Source organism: Camelus dromedarius, chromosome 12 (genome assembly GCF_036321535.1).
Source record: "Camelus dromedarius isolate mCamDro1 chromosome 12, mCamDro1.pat, whole genome shotgun sequence".
Lineage (NCBI taxonomy): Eukaryota > Metazoa > Chordata > Mammalia > Artiodactyla > Camelidae > Camelus > Camelus dromedarius.
The window spans coordinates 13,477,507-13,504,790 of record NC_087447.1 but is presented as its reverse complement, the minus strand read 5'-3'; the positions used below and the strand labels follow the sequence as shown (position 1 = coordinate 13,504,790).

Below are 27,284 nucleotides of genomic sequence, written 5' to 3'. Positions count from 1 at the left end.
AATCCCTGGACACTTAGAGCATCTGTTTTAATTCTTTCTTTACAATCATTAGAAACTCTGGTCTTATCAAAATAACTCCTCATTTAGTGATTGAATGATTTGCTCCCACTGTAGTTCCTGATTTACCTGCCTTCAGGCTTAGATTTGCTGAGTTGAAATTCTAATGTGTCATGATTCCCAGCTCTTTTGTAGGTGGAAGTTCATGTAAGTATATCCTGGATAGGGCTAGAACTTCAGTTACCCGAGCATGATCCTAGAAAATTTAATTGCACAATTTCTGCCTTCTTCTTAGAGGGACCACCAGGTAACTGCCTTTTAGAGGTTACAGAGGTGACATGAGAGTGAGTTTTGGAGTTGATGTTAACAACTTTTTAGAGTATATGAAACATGCTCTTATTAATTTGAAGCACTATTTTGAAATCATTGAAATAGTCTTATTGAATCACTTACATGCATGCATGATAATGTTTAAAATGTGCCAGGAGTTCACCTGTTTTGTCTGTATAAGCAAATTGTAGCCTCAGGATGGACTGCCTTGAGCTATCAATAGATTTTTAGCTTAATTTACTTTAATCTCTTTTGACATAACTGAAATTTACGTGTCTACCTTCTGGTTTCTATCCAGATCATGAGATTAGGAACTAAAATTGTGTGTTTACATTTCAGAGGCTGTGTCTTAGGAAAAGAAGGAATAGGAGTGTCTGGTCTGTATAGGTTAGTTTTAGACAGATATTATATTTTTATGTACTTCTGTATGGAGTAAAACACGTAAATGACTGTACATAAAGCTACACACAAATGCACATCTGAAGAGCATGCACTGAACTACTGATAGAGGGTCAAGTGAATCCTTATGGTTGGGAGTGGTCCTTTGACTTAAAACTTCCTATCATTCTATCTCTGTAAACTATTCTCCATTGACCATGTTTTACTTTTATAATTCTTAGAAATAAAATATTTTTACTTAAACTATTCTACTTTGGTTAGAGCTATGTTTTAGAAATAGTTTTGGTAGATTTTTCTTTTTAAGTCAATTCAGAAACTTACATCCTGCCAAGTATTGAGGAGTCACTAAGCTGACCTCCTGCTCTCTGGCTGAGCATTTGATAGGTGTGTATATAAACGTATGATTCAAAGGCAGGGGACCTGTTTTTAAAATAGTGTGTGATCAGTAGCAGTCTCCTCATGCTGGGATAAGAAATGTGGAGGCAGATCTAGGCCTTTTACATTTATAAAATCCTTTAATCTTTACAACAGCCCTGTGGGGTAAGTGACATTACTTTCTGATTTTACATAGAATGAAACTGAAGCATGGAGAGGTTGTCTGGCGTAGCATGGGTACTCAGAAGAAAGAATTAGCTTACTTCGCTTAGAATGACACACTCTAAGTCCATCCATGTTGCTGCAAATGGTGCTATTTTATTTATTTATTTATTTTTTTACAGCAGAGTAGAATTCTATTATATAAATATACCACAACTTCTTATCTAGTCATCTGTTGATGGACATTTAGGCTGTTTCCATGTCTGGCTATTATGAATAGTGTTGCTAGGAACATTGGGATCCATGTATCTTTTCAAATTAGAGTTCCCTCCAGATATATACTCAGAAGTGGGAGTGCAGGATATGGTGAGTCTATTTTTAGTTTTTTTTGAGGAATCTCCATTCTGTTTTCCATAATGGCTGCACCAAACTGCATTCCCACCAGCAGTGTAAGAAGATTCCCTTTTCTCCACACCCTGTCAAGCATTTATTGTTCATGGACTTGAATGACAGCCATTCTGACTGGTGTGACATGATACGTCATTGTTGATCATCATTCTAAGGGAGGTAAGCCAGAAAGAGAAAGAAACAATACCACATTATAACACTCATATGTGGAATCTGAAGGGAAAAAAAAGAAAGAAAAAAGAAGACATTACGAACTCATCTACAAAACAGAAACAGACTCACAGACATAGTGAAGAATCTTACAGTTACTGGGGAAAGGGGGTGGGAAGGGATAAATTTGGGAGTTTGAGATTTGCAAATGTCAGCCACTATATATAAAAATAGATTAAAACAAGAAGAAAGAACTAACTTCTGTGAAAAATTAAGAATGTACATAGGTTTCTTTAAGGTTATAGTGCTTACTACTTATTTCTGTGGGTTCGTCACCAGTTGTGGGTTCTGGCCAGCAGAAGTCCCACCGAGATGGAATGAATTACTCAAGACTCTGGGGAAAAGTCAAGAGAGGGAGAGGGAGTTAGGAGCCAACTCCACTAGCCTCTCAAATCTCTCATACTTATTGAGTACAGTCAAAGCAGGAATTTAGGGAAGGACAGGGTGGGATCACAATGAGTACAAAGGCTTCGTTTATTGTTGGTGTTTGGCTCAAAGTTAGAAGACACTTTTTGGTGAATCATAATCATGTTGAGCCTTTCAGCTTATCAGGGCGGAACCTATGAGAATCAGCTGCTTGACAGCTTGGACTCAGGTGGCTGTGCCTGTCTTAGGTGGCCCCCTCAGGGGTCTTACCGTCATTGGCTAACCAGCCTTCTCACCTCTGAGCCTGCAGCTTTTTACCATTCCAGCCCAAGGCTGTTTTGGGGATAGAAGACTGACAGCAGGCACGCCCAGCGTTCATAGCCTGGGGGCCTGGGTCATTACTAAAACCTCAAGGCAGGTACTAAGCTCATCATCTTTAAGGAAATAAGTGGCTGGGATCCATTACAATTTGTTAAGCCAATCATGGGCTCCCACATATTTCCAGTTGAACACTGGTCTGGCGAGGTGCATCTATTCAAGACACCTCATACCTCAGGTTAATAGGGATGAATATGACTAAGTTTTATGAGACACACAAAACATGCCAGGACATCGCAATGTTTAATAAACATTTCAGCTATAATTTAACATTTTAAATCCCATGTCAACGTTTATAATTTTGAATAATAAATTTTAAACTATAACACTAGGAACTTAATATAGATATGCAACAACTCTGAAAAAAGCAACTGAGATTTAGACAGAATCTATAATTTCTAATTAAATATAACCCTGGAAGGTCTGTAATAAAATCCAGGTTTTTCTGATGTCAAAGTTCATAAATTTCAACCATATACATCATGTTTCTCCTTCTTTCTTCATGCCTTGTTCATACTGTTGTCCTTCTTGTTCACTTCCTAAATTTTAAATTTATAAGAGTAGAATTGTTTAAATTGTCTTGTCAAGGGCTAGCTCATTTCATCTTTTTTGAAGTCTATAAAGCATACAGACACTTCCCCTTCTGGAGCTTATTTTGTACATGCATTGTTTCAGGAGTGCTCATTCTGACTCCCTCTTTATGGAGAGGGCATTGTCTTGAATCCCTTGCACTAACAGACAAGCTATTAAATGAGACATACGTATAGTCTAGGTAATAATCAGACAAATGAAGAAATGTAATTCCTCACTTCTTTATATGAGCAGTCTTTTGAGCAATGGCATTTCACAGGAACACTGGAAAGAAGGAGACAACATCACAAAGAGGATCTGAAGACAGTGATTCAACACTCAACTGGGAGTCCAGGTATGGTCCAGCTCTTGGTTTTGGCTAAAGTATGTCTAGGAATAAAAATGGTAAAGTTGGAACATGCTAAATGGCACTTATCAACCTGACTGTCAGAGGAAGAGCAGCCAGGCTCTGAGAACAGCACTCTCTCAATTCTGGACAAAGAGGCTGGCACTGGTTTGCCTGGGCCCATGTTCTATGAAGTTTTCTTTGGATGAATTCAACTTCATGAATGTAATTAAATGAACTTAAATGACTAGTGTGTACACAGTATCACATTCAAAATTTGATGGAAAGAGAATCAATTAGCTATCCCTAATCATCCACATAGGAGTTAAAATTAACATGAAATTAAAAAAAAATTAGCTAAGGAGCTAATTGAATGACTGCTGATTTGCAACCTATACACATACGTAGTAGCAGTTATCCAGGACACCATGTGAAGGGGGTTTTAGGGCATGAAGTGAGGCTGAAAGAGGAGTGGTAATGGATTTGTTTAACAGATGGCACAGGCATAGGAAGCAAGAAGTCAGGAGCTTATAGTAATAAAAAGATAATCATGATGAATTATTAGTGTTCTCCAAGCATTCTCATGCCTGTTACTTCCTTCAATCCCCAAGAAAGTGTTGTGAGGCAGGGCATACAATTCTTGGAGGAGCTGAGAGGATACTGGTCAGTAGCCTGAGTGATGAACTTAATACCATAGACACCAAGAGTCTTTGGGCAGGTTACACAAGTTCTGCAAACCATATCCACTGCATTAGAAAACACTAAATACAATGCTAGTTCATATCTCATATGGAGTCTGTGGAATTTAAAAAAAAAACCATGAAGATCTTAGCACAGAAACCTCAAATAATAACTCCTTGACACATACTGACTTTAACTGCTGCTGCATTATTTTATTTTCACAGGATTTGAAGACTCTGCAGTCAGTAAGTGGCCTGACTGCAGTAGAGAGCTAAGTCTGTTCAACCTCAAACCCATGGCCTTTCCCACTGTACAAAACAGACTGAGGTGTGTTCTGGCAGTAAGAGATGGGTTTGACTGCACTGGGAGGGAATCATAGAAAAGTATGAGGTTGACTACTCTGGGGGAGGGTCTTGAATTCAGACTGGGAAGTTGAGATGTGGACCAGCAGTCAATATAGTTCTGTGATGAGGTCACAGATCTTAATACAGAGGAGGTATTATTATCTATTTTGTTCTAGACTATTTTGTTTTTAAATATTTTAAGTCATGAGATGGTGCAAAGGGAATCTTACTTTGAAGCGTAAACATTTAAAGCAGATAAGAGCCAAGCTGCTGTGTTTCAAAGGGACAGAGTCCCTAAAACAACTCCTTCAAACTCCTCATTCTTCAATACTCCACCACAATGGCCTGACTCTCCAGATGAGGAAACTGGGTTCCAGAGTGGTGAACAATGTAACAACACATTCTAGGAGTTAGAAGGACAACCTGGAATAAAATCCCACAATCCTCATTTCCCAGAACGTGTTCCTTCTACTACATTGGGGCTATTAAAGAATGTTTTAATTTCTTGGCCTTAAGCCATATTGTAGATTTGTGAAGAGCATCCTGGGAGCTGTGTGCTTTGTTTAGTAAGAGGAATGATTTTAAGAATGGGCCTTTGTGTATTCAGAAGAGTCTTAGAGAATGAGTTGCTTACATCCCTGTTAAAAGCAATGGCCTCTACTATATTTTTACCAAGTGACAGACAACCTCTGCTTAAGTACCTCAAGCAAAGAGAAGTTTGCCAATGAAGCAGTTCTTTTACCACATCAATTGACTCTACTAACAGTTGTATTTAGCCAGTTGAGGCCACTGTCCACTTCTTCAGTGGTAAAGTGTAACAGTGAAGGACTTGTGTTTCAAAATGGAATTATCTGTACTCATAATTCCTGCTCAATATTATCATAAAAGAAAAAATGTAGCTTGTTATTGGTATTGATTTTGATTCAGGAAAACCTGGATTTGCACTATTTACTAGCTGTGGTGACTTACTGTCATTTTTTTTTTTTATCTCTTTATGTCCTAGTATCTTATCTCTAAAATGAAGAAAATAGAATAGTCCATTGCCTGAAACATAGTAGGGATTCATTGAATAGTCACAGTATGTGATAATAATCCATCTGGAGAAGAAGAAATGTAAATGGAAAAAGTATAGATTCTTAACAAGTGGAAAGTCTTTGGGATATGACCCTTCTGTCTTGTAGGCTCTTCAACTAGCACATTCTAGGTGCTCAATAAGTATATGGAGTAAATGAATGAGAATTTGAACGAGATGTTCTAAGTCCTTGGACTTGGGTGTGGCTAGTGGTAGGTTAAGGTCAGCTTCCCAGCTTGAGCTTCCTCAGAGGCAGTGGGTGAGTGAAGGGCTTGTGTGTAGGTAGTTTGTTGGGAAACAGAATGAAGGCAGTGAATGGGGTGAGTGAAACAGGGAAGGACAGAAAGTGAATCCAAGATTGTGTTAAGCTGGTTACCATTTATCCACTGGCTCCTGTCTACTAATGATCTAGGGTTTCCTGAAAGTATGTTAATTCTTCATAGAGCCAGGTGTATGTAAGTGATGAAGAAGGGTCTTCTAAGTGTCTCAAGCAGCAACTGTCTGGAAGGAAAGCAAGAGGTACACTGGAAAGAGATGTTGGGGGGATTAGCAGGATGAAGCTGTTCTCAGAATATAATTGTTAGCAGCTGGTTGCTGTATTCATGGCTGGAGAAAAGGTAGGTCAAGTATATGTAAGATAGACTGCAAAACAATGTCCAACACACTCAATAATTAAAAATATTTTTTTTTTGTAGATTTTCCAGCTCAGGGAGATAAGCTTATATCAGACAATAGTGAATGGAGAATCTCAATAATGTGACTGAATTCATTCTTTTGGGCATTACAAAGAATCCAGAGCTGAGGAAAATACTCTCTGCTGTGTTTCTAATCATGTATGTGTCCACAGTCTTGGGAAACCTCCTCATTGTGGTAACCATGGTCACAGATCAGAGTCTGAGATCACCTATGTATTTTTTTCTTACCTCCTTTTCCCTCATGGATACAACCTTCTCTTCTGTCATTGCCCCCAAGTTGATTGCGGACTCCCTCTCTGAGAGCACTACCATCTCCTTCAAAGGCTGCATGGCCCAGCTCTTTGCAGATCATTTGTTTGGTGGAGTTGGGATCATCCTTCTCACTGTCATGGCCTATGACCGCTACGTGGCCATCTGTAAGCCCCTGCACTACATGACCATCATGAGGCCTCGGGTGTGCTGCCTGTTGTTGGGAGGGGCCTGGCTGGGGGGACTTTTCCACGCAGTTATACAGCTTCTATTTATATATCAGATACCCTTCTGTGGCCCCAATGTCATTGATCACTTTATGTGTGATTTGTTTCCATTGTTGAAACTGGCCTGCATGGACACCCACATCCTGGGCCTCTTGGTCATCCTCAACAGTGGGGTGATGTGTCTGGCCATCTTCCTTATCCTCATCACCTCCTACATGGTCATCCTCTGCTCCCTGAAGTCCTGCAGCTCTGAAGGATGGCATAAAGCTCTCTCCACCTGTGGCTCCCACCTCACAGTGGTCATTTTGTTCTTTGTGCCATGCATTTTCTTGTTTGTGAGGCCTGTTGTCACGTACCCCATAGACAAGGCAATGACTGTGTCCTCTACTATCATCACACCCATGTTAAATCCCTTGATCTATACATTGAGGAACACGGAGGTGAAAAATGCCATGAGGAAACTGTGGATGAAACAAGAGATGCTGTGTGGTCATTAGCTTGCATGCTAAGAAAAAATCTTGCCAAAAGGTTAATGAAGTCTTACACTCCCCATTCATTCTAATCCACCAGGGACACAGCAACCAATTATGCAAATCTGGTTTAAATGCAAATCTGCTAAATATTCAAATCACATTACTGCCTACCTCTCAAGTATATTTTATATTTTATCCTTTTTCTTGAGGCTCTGATAGCTCTCATTCTCTCTCTCCTTTCTCCTGTCTCCCTTTCTCCCTCCATATTTAACCTGTATTTTGAATAATTCAAACATTTCCCAGTTTAGGGCTTTTGCTTTTCTTACTCTGTTCACTGCTGGAATTCTCTTTCCCAGAGATTTTACTTCACAGATTCCATCTCATTTTTTTCTACTTTCAGATGAACTCCCACCTTCTTAGACAAGTCTTTCCTGATGACTTTCTGTAGTCATTCCCTCTCAGTTTTTCTCTAACTCTTCATCTGCTTATACCTCTAACATCAATGATTACAAGCTAACTTTAAAAATTATTCCTTGATTTTTATTTTCTCTATTTTCCCCATAAGATCATAATCCTTGTAAAGGCAGGGATTTTGTTTATTCATTTATGTTGTGAGTAGAACACTGGCAGTCACCTATTAGGTGCTTAATAAGTACTATTGAGTTAATATAAGTCTAAAAGAAACTTTTAAAAAATATTTGCAAATTCACAAGTTGGGTGAAAAATAGGGGACAATAAATAAATACATACTCTTTATTAGTTAGTGTTTTCCCAGATTTCATGCTGCCAAATGTCCTTTGGGGAAGCTTTTGGCAGAAACGGCAATTTCAAGTTAGTAGGCTACTATTCAATGTGGAAGACAACACTACCCAAATTTTCTACTTCCTCTTTTCTTCCTTTAGAGAAGTAGAATAAAAATCACTTGTGTCAAGGTACTTCTGAATCTGGTGTGTAAATCTTGAAACATATAGATGAGATATCTTGATGAGAAAAGAGCAACTCTAGAGACCTATTTTTTTTTAACAATGTGAAAAACAATTCTTGCTGTTATAGAGTTGAATTTCCAAATCCAAATGATACTTATTTTCTTCCAGATCGTGCTTTGTCTGTCATTAGACAGACACTGATGCTCTTTAAAACTGCCTCCCTTGACTGGGTATATGGGAAGATTAGGGTTTTAGTCTAATTTAGTATGCTCTTATGGTTTTCTTATTTTTTAAAATATGTGATGTAAATGATAATAATTATGATATCAGTTATAATATTTCAAACAGTATAGCATGATATTTGAAAGAATATTTTTATCTGTAAATATAAGATGTGTATGTGTAATAAGTATTTCACATTAATTATCATCAACTCTTTTCAAGAACCAGGGTATTCATTCATTTTTTTGAAGAATATCTGCTGAGTTTGTATGAAAAGTATCAAATAATCTTATAGGATTGGGATATACTAGTGATGAATAAGGCAATAAATTTTCATTTTATCCTCAAGTTGACTTTCTAGTGCAGGAGACAACATATAAAATGAAAATAAGGTCAGAGAATATGTAAAAATGAAAACAAGGCCATAGAATGACTGATTCTCTGAAAAGTGTAATGGAGTGGTGCATGGGTGACTGGGTAACTCTAGATAGGTGGACAAAGGGGGCTTTTCTGAGAGGTTATTTCTAAACTGAGACCTGAAAGGCGAGATAGAACCAACCTCAAGCACATCGGTTGGAAAAGCATTCAAGGCAATAGAGAAAAACTTGTGCAGAAACCCTCGGGTAGGAACCAGCCTTTTGTGCAGAAGTTCAGGGAGGTCAAGAAGTTCAGTGACGGGACAAGAGGGAGTGTGGTGCAAGGTGAGATGTGAAAGGTGCACTGGGCACTGATCAAGGAATCAATTATTTTTTTAACACTCAGGTCCAAGAAGTACTTGGGTCAGAGTAACTCTTAGAATAAAAATGAAGAATCTAATCTTTCATGAGCTTATAGATGACACAAATTGCTATCAGATATACTTGCACAGAGCTTTTTAAAAAAACTTTTGCTATGTCAGTAGCAGAACATAATGTTTAGTGTCTGCTGCAATATCTTAAAATTGAATTCCTGGATATGATGCAGGAAAACAGATGTGAGGCATGAGAAGGTCTGTGTCCCAGGCTTCATTTGAGCCCCTGGGACATGCCCTGCCAAGTGTGGGTCCTTGGCTTCATGCAGGAAGAAATTCAAGAGCGAGCCACGGTTGAGTAAATGTAGGTTTATTCAGAGAGATACATTGAAAGGCAAGAGAAAGGCCACAAGGTGTGGGGGTTGGGCACTCAGATTAAAAGTAGGTACATATTCCATAGACAGAATGTTGGCCATCTTGGAAGGGAGGAGAGGGAGAGGTAGGTGCTGCAAGGCATAGTGTTGCCAGCTTTTCTGGGCTTTGGTAGCTTCATATGCTAATGAGTGGAAGGACAAGTCTAGCTAGCCTTGGGAAGGGGCTGGGACTCTCAGGAAGTTGGCCATTTCCCACTTTGGCCTTTTGTGGCTAGCCTTGGGACTGCCGTGGGCCTGTGGGCACTTAATTCACCATTGATATACTACAGTGGGCGTCTAATGAAGCTCAAGCTTTACTAGAAGTTAAATCTCCCATCATCTTGAGCCTCAAGGCCCATTGATGGTTGAATCTTTCAACATTTTGATGTTAATTGCTATATCATTCCTTGAATGGCTTGCCCTGCCCCCTTCCTGTCTCAGCCTGACTACGACTCTTCACTCAGTTCATGTCAAAGACGAAAAAGCCCATGACAGTGTAATAACTTTGATCTCTGTAAGAACCTTATGATAATCTTTTTTTTTTTTCAATTCTAATTATACAATTTGAGAACTGGGAGGATCATAATGAGATCCCTAACCTTAAGTATTTGTAATATTTAGGTAATTTTCCAGTATCAAAATTAGATATAGAATTCACCTCTTCTGTTACATAGATGAAAGCTGTTCTGGACATTTATGCAGAATTTACTATCTGTCATATTCCACAATTTTTTTCTCTGACCTGTAGTATAGGTCTCCCTAATTACTACATATGAAGTAGCTTTACTCATTAAACATATTACTTAGCAGCTCAAAGCCTGCCTTTATTTTTCTCTAACACTGCGATGTTTAAAATAAGTCTTGATCTTACCTCTTTTTTGTAGGAACTTGCTGTTGCTAATATTAGATTGTAATTCATATGATCTCTATTCAGAATTGAACTTACTCAATTCAATTACTGAATTAGTCAATACTATTCATGGTACAAAGACATCACAATATAAGAATACATGTGCAATGTATAAAGGAATACATCTTTTAATTTGAGGGAGAGACTGGTCTAAAAATCAGTTGCAAACTTCAAACTTATTGGAAAACATTGGATGAACTTGCTTCCTATTTCACTCAGAACTAGCTAACAGAAGAGAGAACTTATATTTACCAATTTGGCAGCACCCATTCAGTTATATGCTACCTAGCTCTATTACAAGAATATAAGATCCATGAGGGAAGAAACTTTTATATGACTTTTTCCATTTCATTTATTGTTTTGTCCTCACTCATGGCACAGTTTTTGTATTGACACAGGTACCCTAAATATAAAAAAAAGTACAATTAGTAATTGGATAAATATTTAGTTATTGTACTTGAATTGGTGATAAATTTTTATATATTTGACCAAATGTCAAGGCAGAATAAATTGAGTACTTAATAAAAAAGAAAGAAAAGCTTGCTGTGGCAAGTGGGAATAGACATGATAAATTAATATTCACTGAAGCAAAATGGTTGGACTGATATTTATCCTTGTCTAGCAATAGTCAGAAAATGATTATAAAGCTGTTTTTCTTTCCAGGTTACATCTTTTTTACCTTAATTCTGTGATGTGGTTTAGTAGGATCTTTGTAAAACAGATGTAATTTTAAAGTTTAGTAGAAAGTCCCAGTGAATTTAATTAAGCAAGAATCAATCTTGGACACATTCCAATCTAAGACTTAATGATGGATGTGACTAAGAGAGAGAAAATGTTCAGAGTTCTTTGCCTCTATTGGGAAGATAAATTATATCCTTTTAAGAACTGATATAAAATTTTTAGGAGGTCCTTTGTTAGGCTTAAAGCAATGCATTAAAAGGCAACAACAGTAGCAACACAAGGAGGTCTCTCAAAATCTCAAGTCAAGTAGTCTGGCTGTACCAACATGAGAGAGAGAGAAGAGTTAAACAACTGAATGGTATTTTTCTATCTTGGAGTTAATAGGAAAGGAGGTAACTGAAGACAACTTTCTCTGGAAAATGGCACTTGCTATCTTCATATGTAAACATAGGATTTGCTTGTCTATTTGAATAATTATTCTAACGTGGTAAACTTTTGCCTTTGTGTGCACTGTGGAATTTTTTTTTTAAACACTGTGGAATTTATAGTGCAAATAAATAACCAGAGGAATCCATGGAGGAAATGAACAGACAGCTGAATGAAATCAAACATATCCTCAAGCAATAGTGCCACCTTTCACCCCTCCTTTGTCATATTGGATGAAAGAAGAATTCCAGGATTTATGAGTGATTTAAAAAGTCTTCCTTCAGACTGTAAGCAAGCTTCCACAAGTAAGACTAACAGTAAATAGTAGGAACCAGGATTCACAATTGGGTGACTTTCTTTGTTATGTAAGACATAAATCATTTTGCAATAAATCAAATGTAGGTATTAATTCTAGTTTTATCACTTAAAAATTTGTGCATTTGGAAAAATTAATGAGATAGTATGACCCTCATATCAACTGTAAAATGGTGATTACAGTACTTCTCATGTAAATACTAATTGTGATGCATTAAATTGTGAGAGCATGATTGGAATCCACTATGAGAGTTTTGAGCGGTTGATTGATATAATCAGAACAAGATTTGAAGAGTATAATTTGAGCTAATTCAGGAGAACAAACTGTTGGAGGCCAGAATAAAAGCGGAGAGGCATGACAGGAGGCTACTGCAGTGGACCAAGAAGGAAATGAGGGGTAAGGAATGAACAAATTTATGATATATTTTGAAAGTAGAGGTCACATGATTTGATAAAGTTATCAATGAATAATATGAGAGCAAAAAGATTTTTGTCTGAGCAAATACATTGAAGGCGGTGTCATTTAATGAGATGTGAAACAACTTTTTAATTGTGGAAAATTTAGAATTTGTGTTATATTTACTAAGTTGATATCCAACTTTAGATGTCCAAAAATAGAGGTGTTTCTTATAGAAGTGTTAAAACTTGGGTAGAGAGAGGGACTAGAGACACAAATTTGACTGCTTTAGCATTTTTTGTTCAAGAAAGGGAGAAATATCCAACTAAAGACCCCAAGAAAGAAGTCTCAGTGAGTTCTGAGAGAATCCAGGATAGTGACCATCTATTGATACTTTGATCTACTGACATTGAATATATAAATTAGTTTAAATGGGTCTCAATATTATATTTTTGTGATTAACTTTTGTTGTTATTGGGGGTGGTAATTAGATCTATTTATTTTTTTAATTTATTTTTAAAGGAGCAACTGGGAATTAAACCCAGGACCTCATGCATGCTAAATCATGTGCTCTACCACTTCAGCTATACCCTACCCCATATCTTTATGATTATAAATGGTGTACTTTTTCATGGAATTACTTTCCCATCTTTTGTTGTTCTTTTACTTTTCCTTAAAATTCAACTGAAGTATTACTTCCTCTAGAAAGACTTCTTTGATTCCAGTTTGATTGATATAGTCCTACACTGTGACTCTTAGCTGTGTGTGAATATCCTTATAATGACACTTATTACATGGGTCTGGAATTTTCTGATCTCTCATTATTTGTCATACCACTGAGTGTAGGGACCTACTACTATTCAACTTGGTAATCATAATGTCTGTGATGCATTGGACCCAAATACATTCTCTTCACGCATACTTTTAATTGAATGGATAAATAAAAGGCAAAATTTAAAAAGCATTTAATAATTTTTCCCCTTGGTTTGTAGGTAAACTGCTTCTAATTTGTGAACTCAGCTCCTGTACAGACTAGATGCAACCTAGGAACAATGTAACTTATTTCATCCTCCTGGGCCTCACACAGGATCCAAAGGAGCAGAAAGTCCTTTTTGTTATGTTCTTGTTTTTCTACATTTTGACCTTCGGGGGCAACCTGCTCATTGTTGTGACTATAACTGTCAGTAAGACCCTGAACTCACCAATGTACTTTTTTCTTGCTAGCTTATCAATTATGGACATGGCTTACTCCTCTTCTGTTACTCCCAGATTGCTTTCAGTCTTGTTCTTTGGGGAAAACACCATATCCTTTGAATCTTGCATGGCTCAGCTGTTTATAGAGCACATTTTTGGTGGGTCAGAGGTCTTCTTTCTGTTGGTGATGGCCTATGATCGTTACGTGGCCATCTGTAGTTCCTTGCGTTATTTGGTTATCATGAGGCAAAGGGTGTGTGTTGTGCTGCTGGTCGTGTCCTGGGTTGGAGGATTTCTGCACTCAGTAATTCAACTTGGCACTATTTATGGGCTCCCATTCTGTGGCCCCAATGTCATTGATCACTTTACATGTGACATGTACCCCTTATTGGAACTTGTCTGCACTGATACCTATGTCATTGACATCTTAGTGGTGGTCAATGGAGGACTGATGTGCAGTATTGTGTTTCTTCTCTTACTCATCTCTTATGGAGTCATCTTGCTCTCTCTAAGGAACCTGAGTCAGGAAGGGAGATGGAAAGCCCTCCAGACCTGTGGTTTCCACATCACTGTGGTTGTCTTCTTCTTTGTCCCCTGTATTTTCATATATGTAAGACCTGCTAAGACCTTCTCCCTTGACAAATCATTGACTGTGTTTTATACAATCGTAACCCCCCTGCTGAACCCATTAATCTACAGTCTAAGAAATTCAGAGATGACTAATGCTATGAAGAAGCTCTGGAGAAAGAAAAGCAGATCAAGTATTAAGTAAGTTCTATATAAATCATGATGAAACTCATTTAACATTAGGGCCAATCCCCCTGAATGTAAAAGTCTTCATAACTCTGATGCAACTTTCCCCTTTCGCTAAAGGAATTGCAATAATTATATTAAAACATGAACTATATGTTCACGCTATCAGTGACAATTTCCCGCTAGAATATATACTGTATAATGTCTGTTTTATCACTATACCTAGAAAGGTGGGATGCATGTACAATAGGAAATCTGTAAATAATATGTAATTAATTAATTAATTAATGGAATTTTTATACTTATACTAATTTAAATTTATTCCTGCATTTACTTTATAACTTTTTCATCTTTAGTTTTATTTTACATCAGAGTCTTACCTTTTCTCTTCATGTTTTATTGTTCTATTTAAAGCATTTCATGCTATATAGACTGTTAAATTCATTTGCTTTACAAATGAAAATTTTAGTATAATATTTTAATTTTTCAAATAAACTTGAAAGTATGATGGATAATGATAAATATTTGAAGTAGAACCCACGCAAAATGAAATAGTGTAGACCAGAACTCCTCTATATCCCATAGCGTTGTCTCGCAGTTCTCCCAGTTGCAGTCACTACCCTGTTCCTGAAAGTTTTCAAGTAGTAATCTTGCAAATACAAGTATATTTATGTCTCTGTGTATAAATGTTGCATTTTACTACTGAGGCTCCTGAAGATCTCTGTGTACCTGTCTATATAGATCTAACTCATACTATTTAACTTCCTTATAAAGGTATATTCAAATTTAAATGTCCAGTCCTCTTCAGGTTTTTCCTGTCTTTTCCTAGGATAGATAATTGTGCAATGCAGTGTTTTTGAAAAATGTTTTTAAACCTAGAGGTGAAATTTTGGAGTCAATTGGTTTATGTATTTATAATGTTGGTGTTCATAAAATGCCGTACATGAGCTTGTAGTAAACTCACTATTCCCTTCATTCTGGAAAAAAATGTTTGACCACATTCTCAAAAACGAACACTTGATAAACATTTGTGGTGTTTGACAATCTCATTAAAGAAACTGTGTTTCACTTGTATACTTTAATTATAAGTAAATAAATATAATTAGAATTTGGACATCTATTGATGTGTTTAAAGTGATATGTAATTTTTTTCATGAATTACTTATTAATGAATTTCATGTGTTTTATTTGATTGCTGACACTTCCCATACTAATTTTATGATTTAATTAAATACTAAGGAATTCATCCAAATTATCTTATGTGTGGAGTTATTGTTTTTCCAGCTTGTGATTTGTTTTTGATATAATTATACTGTGCAGAATGTTTTTGACCATGTAGAAATAATCTTGCATTTACATAATTAAATCTATTAATATTTTCTTTGGATATTTTCTTGCTTAGAAAGAATTTTCCTATTTCAATGCCTATACTATTTTCCATAGTGGTTGCATCCATTTATATTCCAACCAAGAGCGTACAAGTGGTCCAAAGTTTCTACATCATTACCAACATTGGTTTTTTATAAAATCAATTTCATTTCACTCACTAGGGCTCTGCTCTCATTATCTGATCATTTCCCAAAGGCTCCATTTCTAAATATTACCACTAACATACTTCAGTGGTCAAGGACTTTTAATATGTATTTATACCTACTAGGGATACTCTCCTAATTACTCCCCTAATTATTTCTTCAGAAAGTTCTTGTATTCCTAAATATTTGCATTTTATCATATCATATTTTTCAAAGTTTTAAAACTTCCCATAAAATATATGTAGAATGTCATAACTATATATTTGTTTTGAGAAAAATGACATATTTTTATATCTTATTTTCTCATTCTGAATTAAGGCATATATTGTGTAGAATTGATTGATGTCTCAAAAAACTTTTAATCATTTCCATAGAGTGTAAGTAAAATTTGCTTATTGGTTTTTTTAGGTATTTTATTCATTTTTTAAAACATTTTTTAATTGAGATGTAGTCATTTTACAATGTTGTGTCAAATTCCAGTGTAGAGCAGTTTTTTAGTTATACATGAACATACATATACGCATTGTCACATTTTTTTCCTCTGTGAACTACCACAAGATATATTTTCCTGTGCTATACAGTATAATCTTTTTAATCTATTCTTCATATGCCTCTCAGTATCTACAAATTTTGAAATACCATTCTGTCCCTTCCCACCCACCAAACCCCCTTGGCAACCACAAGTTTGTATTTTATGTCTGAGTCTGTTTTTGTTTTGTATTTATGTTCTTTTTCTTTAGATTCCACATATGAATGATCTCATATGGAATTTTTATTTAAACAGAGAACTTTCTGATGTAGATTTGATGAACATTTTTAGTGAGTTGATCAGAAAAGATTTAGTGTCTTTTGCTGGCATTCTGAATTATAGCACAGTCCTCAAGGTCAGAGATATATGTCTTTATTTGAACATTCATAGAAATTGACATATTGTAACTGATGGTATGTCAATTAAAAAATAAAATAAAAAAGAGGAAATAGATAATCTGAACAGACCAACCACTAGAAGTAAAATAGAATTAACAATAAAAAAACTTCCCTGCAAACAAAAGTCCAGGATCAGATGGCTTTACTGAGGAAATCTACCAAGCATAGGAAGAAGAACTTATACTGAAACTTCCCAAACTCTTCTAGAAGGTTGGAAAGGATGGAACACTCCCAAAGTCAATCTATGAAGCCAACATCACCCTGATATTAAAGCCAGACAAAGACACTACCCAAAAGGAAAATTATAGGCCACTATCTTTGATAAATGTAGATGCAAAAATTCTCACCAAAATATTAGCAAACAGAATCCAACAACACATAAAAAAGACTGTACACTATAATCAAGTTAGATTCATCCTAGGGACACAAAAATGGCCCAACATATGCAAATCAGTCAGTGTGATTCACCACATCAATAGATGAATGGACAAAAATTACATGATTATCTCAAAAGATGCATAAAAATGCATTTGATAAATTCAATACTCATTTATGATAAAAACTCCTACTAAAGTGGTAGAGAGGGAACATGTCTCAACATAATAAAAGTATTTATGACAAACTCACAGCCAGCATAATACTCAATGGTGAAAAGTTGAAAGCCTTCCCACTAAAATCTGGAACAAGACAAGGATGCCCACTCTCACCACTTCTATTCAGCATTGTATAAGATGTCCTAGCTATAGCAACCAGACTAGAAAAAAATGAATTTTAGGGTGGATTTTTCTTGTTCTGTGAAGGAAGTTTCAGGCATTTTGATACAGGTTGTACTGAATCTGTAAATCAGTTTAGGTAGCATTGACATCTTAACAATATTAAAAATCTAGCTCATAAATGTCTTTCCATTTACATGTGTCTTCTCTAATGACTTTTAGCAACATTTTGAAGCTTTCAGTGTACAAGCTTTTCATCTCCTTGCTTATGTTTACTCAAGTATTTTATTCTTATAGATGCTGTTGCAAATAGAATTGTTTTCTTAATTTTCTCTTCATGTTGTTGCTTGATAGTATAAAAATTCAACATCCTTTCATGATAAAAAGTCTCATTAAATTGAGTATAGAAGGAAAGTACCTCAACACAATTAGGGTCATACATGACAGAGCCACACCACATGTCACACTCAACATTAAAGTTTGAAAGCCTTTACATTAAAATCAGGAGCAAAACAAGACTCTCATCTCTCCTTTGCAACATAGTACTGTAATAAAAATTCCTATTAAATTTTTGTTTTCTACATGTAGACCAGGTCACCTCTGAAATGAGATAATTTTGCTTGATTTTTATTTAATATTACTCTCTGTGAGAGTGCTTTGACTGGTAGTCATGTCCTATTCTTTAGAGCTCAGCTTGAACATCACTTTTTAAGAAAGGCATTTTCTGATTCCGTTTTCCACAGTAAGTTTCTTCCTCTTTTCTCTGTAACAGTACTTTATTTGCTGTCCTATAAGAATGGCATTGGACTACAACTATTTTATTGTCTCTTTCTTTATTGTCTGACTGCATTATAAAAATATAAAATCCATGCAGATAGGAACTTTTATATGGCTGTATTTCCCTGTGTTATTCATTGCTTATTAATTCTCACCCATAGCACAGTTGGTATATTAAAATAGGTACCCTAAATTTTATATAAAAACAATTCATAATTGTATAAATAATTAGTAATTATATTTGATATTTGTGACAGAATTTTTATATATTTGAGCAAACATCAAGGCAGAATGGACCAAGTACTAAATAAAAAGAAAGAAAAACTTGCTATGGCAAGTGGGAAAATATATGAAATACTAATCTTCATTGAGTAAAAATGATTGTGCTGATATTATGTTTTTATTAGCAGCAGTGTCAACATGATTCTCAAGCTGATTATTCTCTCCATTTTCCATCTTTTTGATCCTAATTAAATGATGTGGTTCAGTAATATCTTTACACTAGATGTAATTTTAAAATGTAGTGGAAAATCCCAGTGAATTTAATTAAGCAAGAATCAGTCTTGGACACATTCCAGTTCTAAGACAATGATAAGTGTGGCTACAAGGGATAAAACATACAAAGTTATGTGACCCTATTGGGAAAAAGAGGTGGTATCATTTTAAGAACTTATATATATTTTTCAGGATGACCTCGGTTAGACTTGAAGCAATGCATAAAATAAGATAAAAACAACCCTGTAATGTCAAAAAATCTCAAGGTGACTAATCTGGCCACACTGACATGATTGAATGAGGACTAAACAACTGAATGGTATTTTTCTGTTTTGAATTTAGTAGAGAAAGAAGTTATTTGAGTTAAAATTCCCTGGGAAATGGCTAGTTGCTATCTTCCTATGTAAACATGAATTTACTTGTCTTTTTAATAAATTATCCCAACATGGTGAATATTTGTTTGTGTGCACTGTGGAATTTCTTTAAAATTTCTAAACTGCAAATAAAAATAGTTTCTGAATAACCAGAAGAGACCATATAGGAAATGAACAGAGAGCTGAATGAAAGAAAATATATCCTAATAATACAGCTCTCTAATTATCTCCCCTCTGTGGCCACAAAGAATGAAAGAGGAATTCCAAGTCTTTGTGAGTAGCTAAAGTCATCCTCCAGACTGTGAACAAGCCTCCACAAGGTAAGACTACCAGTAGATACTGGCCACCAGGCTCGTCATTGTATCACTGTCTTTATCATCTAAAAAAATTTAAATCTTTTTGAAATACATGAAACTTAGATTCCAATTCTAGTTTTATCTGTTAACAATGTGTGACTTTAGGGAAATTAATGAGATGTTTTGAGCCTTAGTTCTTCAAATGAACATGAGAATTACTGTTCTTGTTAATGTGAATAATAAATGTGATACATTAAAATGTGAGTGAATGATTGCAATCCACTATGGGACTTTTGAGCACTTGAGTGATATAATCAGAACAAGATTTAAAGAAAATCATTCAGGCTCCTTCAGGAGAACAAATTGTCTGAGTCCAGAATAAAAGTGGAGCGACTCGGCAGGAGGCTATTGCAGTGAGCCAAGAAGGAAACGGCGGAAGGGGAATAATCATATTTGTGTTACACTTCCCAAGTAAAGACAGTAGCATTATTTTTTAAGGTATCAGTAAGTCATATGAGAGCAACAAGGGAACAAATATCACTGTGAGATTTTCTGTCTGAGCAATTACATTGAAGGTGGTATCATTTCAAGAAATGGGGAACACTTTTTGTATTGTGGAAATTTTTAAATTTTGTGTTATATTTACTGAATTGATATCCCACTGCACATGTCTGAAATTGGAGACACTGTGTACAAAAATTGGAAAACAAGTGTAGAAGTAAATGCTAGAGACTCAGATTTGACTGTTTCAGCATTTACTGTTCAGGGAAAGGAGAAATATCCAACTAAAGGCCACATGAAGTAGGCCTCAGTGAGGTCTGAGACAATCTAGCACAGTGAACTTCTGTTCATAGTTTGAGATCCTCACCCTGTATATGTAAATTAGTTTAAGTGGTTTCAATATTACACTTTTGGACTTTATAAATTATGGACTTCTTTATGAACTCCTCTTCCTATCTTGTTCTTTTACTTTTCCCTTAAAATTCAGCTAAAACATTGCTTCCTCTGGGAACCTTCTCTGATTCTAGTTTGACTGATACATTCCTACTCCATGACTCAGCTGTGTGTGAACACCTTTACAGTGGCACTCATTACATGGGTCTGTCATATATCATATATGAAATCACCTTGTCATAGATTACATCAATGAGGGTAGGGAACGATGCCTTATTGAACTTGGTAATTACAATGTCTGTGACACATGGGACATGAATAGATAGTCTATACACATTGTTTTAATTGAATGGATAAAAGAGATGAACCTTATAATGCATTTAAAGATTTTCCACCTGTTTTGTAGGTAAATTGCTTCTAATAATGTGACCTCAGCACCTATACAGACTAGATGGAACCAAGGAACAATGTAACTTATTTCATCCTCCTGGGCCTCACACAGAATCCAAAGGAGCAGAAGGTCCTTTTTGTTATGTTCTTGCTCTTCTACATTTTGACCTTGTTGGGCAACCTGCTCATTGTTGTGACTATAAGTGTTAGTGAGACCCTGAAGTCACCAATGTACTTTTTTCTTGCCAGTTTATCACTTATAGATCTAATTTATTCCTCTTCTATTTCCCCTAGATTGATTTCAGACTTGTTCTTTGGGGAAAAACACAATATCCTTTGAATCTTGCATGACTTATCTGTTTATAGAACACTTTTTTGGTGGATCAGAGATCTCCCTTCTGCTGGTGATGGCCTATGACCGCTATGTGGCCATCTGTAGGCCCTTGCATTATTTGGTTATCATAGGCCAAGGGTGTGTGTTGTGCTGCTGGTGGTGTCCTGGGTTGGAGGATTTCTGCACTCAACTATACAAGTTAGCACTATTTATGGACTCCCATTCTGTGGCCCCAATGTCATTGATCACTTTACATGTGACATGTATCCCTTATTGGAACTGGTCTGCACTGACACCTATGTCATTGGCATCTTAGTGGTGGCCAACAGAGGACTGATGTGCAGTATTGTGTTTCTGCTCTTACTCATCTCTTATGGAGTCATCTTGCACTCTCTAAAGAACATTAGCCAGGAAGGCAGGCAGAAAGCCCTCCAGACCTGTGCTTCCCACATCACTGTGGTTGTCTGTTTCTTTGTCCCCTGTATTTTCATGTATGCAAGACCTGTTAAGACCTTCCCAATTGACAAATCATTAAGTGTGTTTTATGCAGTCATCACCCCTAGGCTGAACCCATTGATCTACAGTCTAAGAAATTCTGAGATAACTAGTGCTATGAAGAAGCTCTGGAGAACAAAAAGCAGATCAAGAATGAAATAAGTTCATTATCAATCATGAGGAAACTCATTTAACTTTGGAGCCAATCTCTCCAAATGTAAAATTCTTCATAAATCTAATGTGACTTTCCTTTTCTCTAAAGGAATTACAGTAATTATATTAAAACATGAATTATATGTTCATACAATCTTCGACAATTTTCCTTTTAGAATATAAACTGTATAATGTCTCGCTGTACCTAGGAAAGTGGGATGCAATTACATTAAGGAATCTATAAATAATATGTGATTAATTAATTAATGGAACTTTTATAGTTATACTAATTTTAAATTAATTCCTTCATCTACATTTATAAGTTTTTCATCTTTAGTTTTATTTTACATCAGAGTCTTATCTTTTATCTTCATTTTTATTGTACTAGTTAAATTATTTAATGCTGTATAGACTATTGTCCAATTCAGTTGCTTTATATATGAAAATCTTTTGTATATTTCAATTTTCAAAATAAACTTGAAACTATTTGGATAATAATAAATATTAGAATTGGAACCCATGAAAAATGAAATACTGTAGAACAGAACTCCTCTCCATCCCATAGCGTTGTCTCCCAGTTCTCCCAGTTGCAGCCGCTACTCTGCTCCTGAGATTATTCAAGTAGTAATCCTTGCAAATACAAGCAGACTTTCATGCCTGAGTGTGTTTATGTCTCTGTGTACAAATATTGCATTTTACTACTGAGGCTCCTGAAGATCTTTGTACCAGTCTATATAGATCTAACTCATTCTGGTTTCCTCATACTGTTTAACTTCCTTATATAGATTCACTCAAATTTAGGTGCTCAGTCCTCTTCAGGTTTTTCCTGTCTTTTTCTTGGGTAAATAATTCTCCTATGCCATGTTTTTGAAATTTTATAACTATCAGTCCTAGAGGTGAAATTTTTGAGTCAACTGGTTTATGTATTTAAAATGTTGGTGTTCAAAGTTATTGTCAAAATGCCATCCATGAGCTTTTACTAAACTCACTTTTCCCTTCATTCTGGAAAATACCCGTTTGATGACATTCTCAAAAAATCAGTGCTTGGTAAACTTTGTGGAATTTGACAATCTCATTAAAGAAACTGTGTTTCACTTGTACACTTTAATTATAAATAAATAAATAAAATTAGAATTTGGACATCTATTGATGTGTTTAAGGTAATATGTATTTCTTTTTCATGAAATGCATATTAATGAATTTGATGTGTTTTATTTGATTGCTGACATTTCCCATACAGATTTTATGATTTAATTAAATACTAAGGAATTTATCCCACTTACTATATTGTGTGGAGTTATTGTTTTGCCAGCTTGTGATTTGTTTTTGATATATTTATACTGTGCAGAATGTTTTTGAACAAGTAGAAATAATACTGCATTTACATAATTAAATCTATCAATATTTTCTTTAGATATTGTCTTGCTTATAAAGAATTTTCCTATTTCAATGCCTATACAATTTTCCATTGTGGTTGCATCAATTCCAAACAAGACTGCACAAGGGGTCCAAAGTTTCTACATCTTTGACAGCACTACTTTTTTATAAGGAAATTACTTTCACTCACTAGGGTTCTGCTCTCATTATCTGATCATTTCCCAAAGGCTCCATTTCAAAATATTACCACTAAAATACTTCAGTGGTCAAGGAATTTTAATGCATGTTTATACTTACTAGGGATAGACTCCACTAAATATTCACATTCTTCAGAAGGTTCTTGAATTCCTAAATATTTGCATTTTATGATAAACTTTAAGGTTATTTTTCAAAGTTTGAAAACTTCCCATAAAATATATTAAGAATGTCATAGCACCACATATTTGTTTAAAGGAAAATGACATGTTTTAATATCTTGTTTTCTCTTTCTGAATTAATCATATATTGTGAAGAATTGACTGATGTCTCAAAAAATTTGCAAGTATTTCCACAGAGTGTAAGTAAAATTTGCCTTTTGGTTTTTTTTATTTAAACAGAGGACTCTCTGATGTAAATCTGATTAACACTTTTAATGAGTTGGTCAGAAAAGGTTTAGTGTCTTTTGCTAGCATTCTGAATTATAGCACAGTCCCCAAAGTCAGGGATATATGTCTTTATTTGAACATTCATAGAAACTGACACATTGTAACTGATGGTACTTCAGTTAAAAAATAAAATAAAAAAGTAGGAATAGATAATCTGAACAGACCAACCGCTAGAAGTGATACAGAACTAAAAATAAAAAAGTTCCCTGCAAATAAAAGTCCAGGACCAGATGGCTTCACTAAGGAAATCTACCAAGCATAGGAAGAAGAACTTATACTGAAACTTCCCAAAATCTCCCAGAAGGCTGAAAAGTAGGGGACACTCCCAAAGTCAATCTATGAAGCCATCATCACCCTGATATTAAAGCCAGACAAACACACTGCCAAAAAAGAAAATTAAAGGCCACTATCTTTGATAAATATAGATGCAAAAATTCTCACCAAAATATTAGAAAACAGAATCCAACAACACATAAAAATAGTGTACACTATGATCAAGTTAGATTCACCCCAGGGACACAAAGATGGCTCAACATATGCAAATCAATCAATAGACAGATGACTGGACAAAAATTACATGAGTATCTCAATAGATGCAGAAAAATGCATTTGATAAATTGAATATCCATTTATAATACAAACTCCTACTAAAGAGGTAGAGAGGGAACAGGTCTCAACATAATAAAAAGTATTTATTTTTTTAACATAACACTCATATGATGAAAAGTTGAAAGTCTTCCCACTAAAATCTGGAACAAGACAAGGATGCCCACTCTCACCACTTCTATTCAGCATAGTATAAGATGTCCTAGCTATAACCAGACTAGAAAAAAAATCTGAATTTTAGAATGGATTTTTCTTTTCCTTCAAAGAAAGTTTTGGGCATTTTGATAAAGGTTGCACTGAATCTGCAAATTAGTTTAAGTAGCATTGACATCTTAACAATATTAAAAATCTAGCTCATAATATCTTTTCATTTACATATGTCTTCTCTAATGTCTTTCAGTACATTTTGCAGCTTTCAGTGTACAAGCTTTTCATCTCCTTGCTTATGTTTACTGAAGTATTTTATTCTTATTGATGCTATTGTAAATGGATTTTCGTAATTACCTCCCTGTGTTGTTCCTTGATAGTATAAAAATTTAATTTCCTTTCATGATAAAAAGTCTCATTATACTGGGTATAGAAAGACAGTATCTCAACATAATTAGGGTCTTACATGTGCATACCACACCACATATCATACTCTAGATTAAAGCTCAAAATCTTTTACGTTAAAATCAGGAACAAGACATGAGTGCACACTGTCATTACTCTTTTGCAACATAGTACTGCAATAAAAATTCCTAGTAAAGTTTTAGTGTTTCTATGTGTAGACCTGTTCATCTCTGAAATGAGATACTTTTACTTAATTTTTATTTAATATTACTGTCTGTGACAGTGCTTCCACTGGTAGTCACTTCCTGTCCTTTCGATCTCAGGTTAAACATCACCTTATTAGAAAGGCCTTTTCTGGTTACATTTTTGAAAGTCAGCTAATTCCTCTTTTTTTCTATAAAAGTACTTTATTTTCTGTCTAATAAGAATGGCATTGGACTACAATTATTTTATTAAATTGTCCTTTCTTTATTGTCTGACTGCATTGTAAGTATGTAAAATCCATGCAGAAAAGAATTTTTATACGATTCTACTTCCCTGTGTTATTCATTACTTATTAATTCTCACCCATAGCACAGTTTGTGTATGAAAATAAGTACCCTAAATTTTTATAAAAAGCAATTCATAATTACAAAAATGATTAGAAATAATTTCTGATTTGTTGATAAAATTTGATATATTTGACCAAATATTAAGGCAGAATAAATCCAGTACTAAATAAAGGGAAAGTAAAACTTGCTATGGCAAGTGGCAATATATACGAAAAATTAATCTACATTGAATCAAAATGTTTGCTCTAATATTTTGTTTTTACTAGCAATAGTCTCAACATGATTCTCCAGCTGATTATTTTCTCTGTTTTCCATCTTTTTCACCCTAATTTCAAGATTACCTTGGTTAGACTTAAAGCAATACATAAAATTAAAAAAATAGCACAATAATATCTCAAAATCTCAAGTTCACTAATCTGGCTACACTGATATGATCGGATGAGAACTAAACAACTGAATGGTATTTTTAAAATTTTGAACTTAGTAGGAAAAGAATTTACTTGAGATAAATTTCCCTGGGAAATGGCTAGTTGCTATCTTCCTATGTAAACATGAATTTACTTGTCTTTAATAAATTATCCCACATGGTGAACATCTGTTTCTTCATGATCACTGTGGAATTTCTTTAAAATTATCTACAGTGCAAATAAAGATAGTTTCTGAATAACCAGAAGAGACCATATAAGAAATGAACAGAGAGCTGAATGAAAGAAAATATATCCTAATAATACAGCTCTCTAATTATCTCCCATCTGTGGCCACAATGAATGAAAGAGGAATTCCAAGTCTTTGTGAGTAGCTTAAGTCATCCTCTGACTGTGAACAAGCCTCCACAAGGTAAGACTACCAGTAAATTTTGCCCACCAGTCTCATCATTATATCACTGTCTTTATCATTTAAAAAAATTAAATCTTTTTGAAATACATGAAACTTAGATTCCAATTCCAGTTTTATCTGTTAACAATGTGTGACATTGGGGGAAATTAATGAGATGTTCTGAGCCTTAGTTCTTCAAGTGAAAATGGGATTTACTGTTCTTGCTAATGTGAATATTAAATGTGATAAAATGTGAGTGAATGATTGCAATCCACTGTGGGAGTTCTGAGCACTTGAGTGATATATTCAGAACAAGATTTAAAGAAAAGCATTCAGTCTCCTTCAGGAGAACAAATTGTCTGAGTCCAGAATAAAAGTGGAGCGACTTGGCAGGAGGCTATTGCAGTGAACCAAGAAGGAAATGGGGGAAAGGGAATAATCAAATTTGTGATATACTTTCCAAGTAAAGACAGTAGCATTTTTTAAAAAAAGTCATCAATAAGTCATATGAGAGCAATAAGGGAGTGAATAATACTGTGAGATTTTCTGTCTGAGCAATTACATTGAAGGTGGTCCCATTTCATGAAATGGGTATCACCTTTAGTGTTGTGGAAAATTTAAAATTTTGTGTTATATTTACTAACTTGATATCCAACTGCAGAGGTCCAAAATTGGAGACACTGCATACAAAAATTGCAAAACAAGTGTAGAAGTAAAGGCTGGAGACCCCAATTTACGTGCTTCAGCATTTACTGTTCAGGAAAAGGAGAAATATCCAACTAAAGGCCACATGAAGTAGGCCTCAGTGAGTTCTGAAACAATCTAGGACAGTGAACTTCTGTTCACAGTTTGAGTTCCTCACCCTGTATATGTAAATTAGTTTAACTGGGTCTCAATATTACACCTATGTGACTTTATAAATTATGGACCTGATCATGAAATCCTCTTCCCATCTTTTCTTGTTCTTTTACTATTTCTTTAAAACTCAGCTAAACATTGCTTCCTCTGGGAACCTTCTCTGATTCTAGTTTGACTGATGCGTTCCTACCCCATGACTCTTAGCTGTGTGTGAATATCCTTGTAGTGACACTTGTTACATGGGTGTGGAA

The 27,284-nt window shown here is 35.2% G+C and overlaps 2 protein-coding genes and 1 pseudogene across 2 annotated transcripts; all 3 read left to right on the top strand.

Moving 5' to 3' along the window:
• The first annotated feature begins 6,376 nt into the window (after window positions 1-6,376).
• Window positions 6,377-7,306, top strand: LOC105103950 (olfactory receptor 4C6). The gene has a single exon (XM_010997621.3). The coding sequence runs from the start codon at window positions 6,377-6,379 to the stop codon at window positions 7,304-7,306; it is 930 nt and encodes a 309-aa protein (XP_010995923.3).
• Window positions 7,307-13,285: 5,979 nt separating this feature from the next.
• LOC105103956 (olfactory receptor 4A47) lies at window positions 13,286-14,268 on the top strand. The gene has a single exon (XM_031460719.2). The coding sequence runs from the start codon at window positions 13,339-13,341 to the stop codon at window positions 14,266-14,268; it is 930 nt and encodes a 309-aa protein (XP_031316579.2). The 5' UTR covers window positions 13,286-13,338.
• A 6,440-nt stretch (window positions 14,269-20,708) lies between these two features.
• Window positions 20,709-21,638, top strand: LOC116155232 (olfactory receptor 4A47-like; annotated as a pseudogene).
• Window positions 21,639-27,284: the final 5,646 nt, after the last annotated feature.

Coding starts and splice junctions, on each gene's coding strand:
- LOC105103950 (XM_010997621.3), top strand. CDS start 6,377: ATGGAGAATCTCAATAATGTGACTGAATTCATTCTTTTGGGCATTACA.
- LOC105103956 (XM_031460719.2), top strand. CDS start 13,339: ATGCAACCTAGGAACAATGTAACTTATTTCATCCTCCTGGGCCTCACA.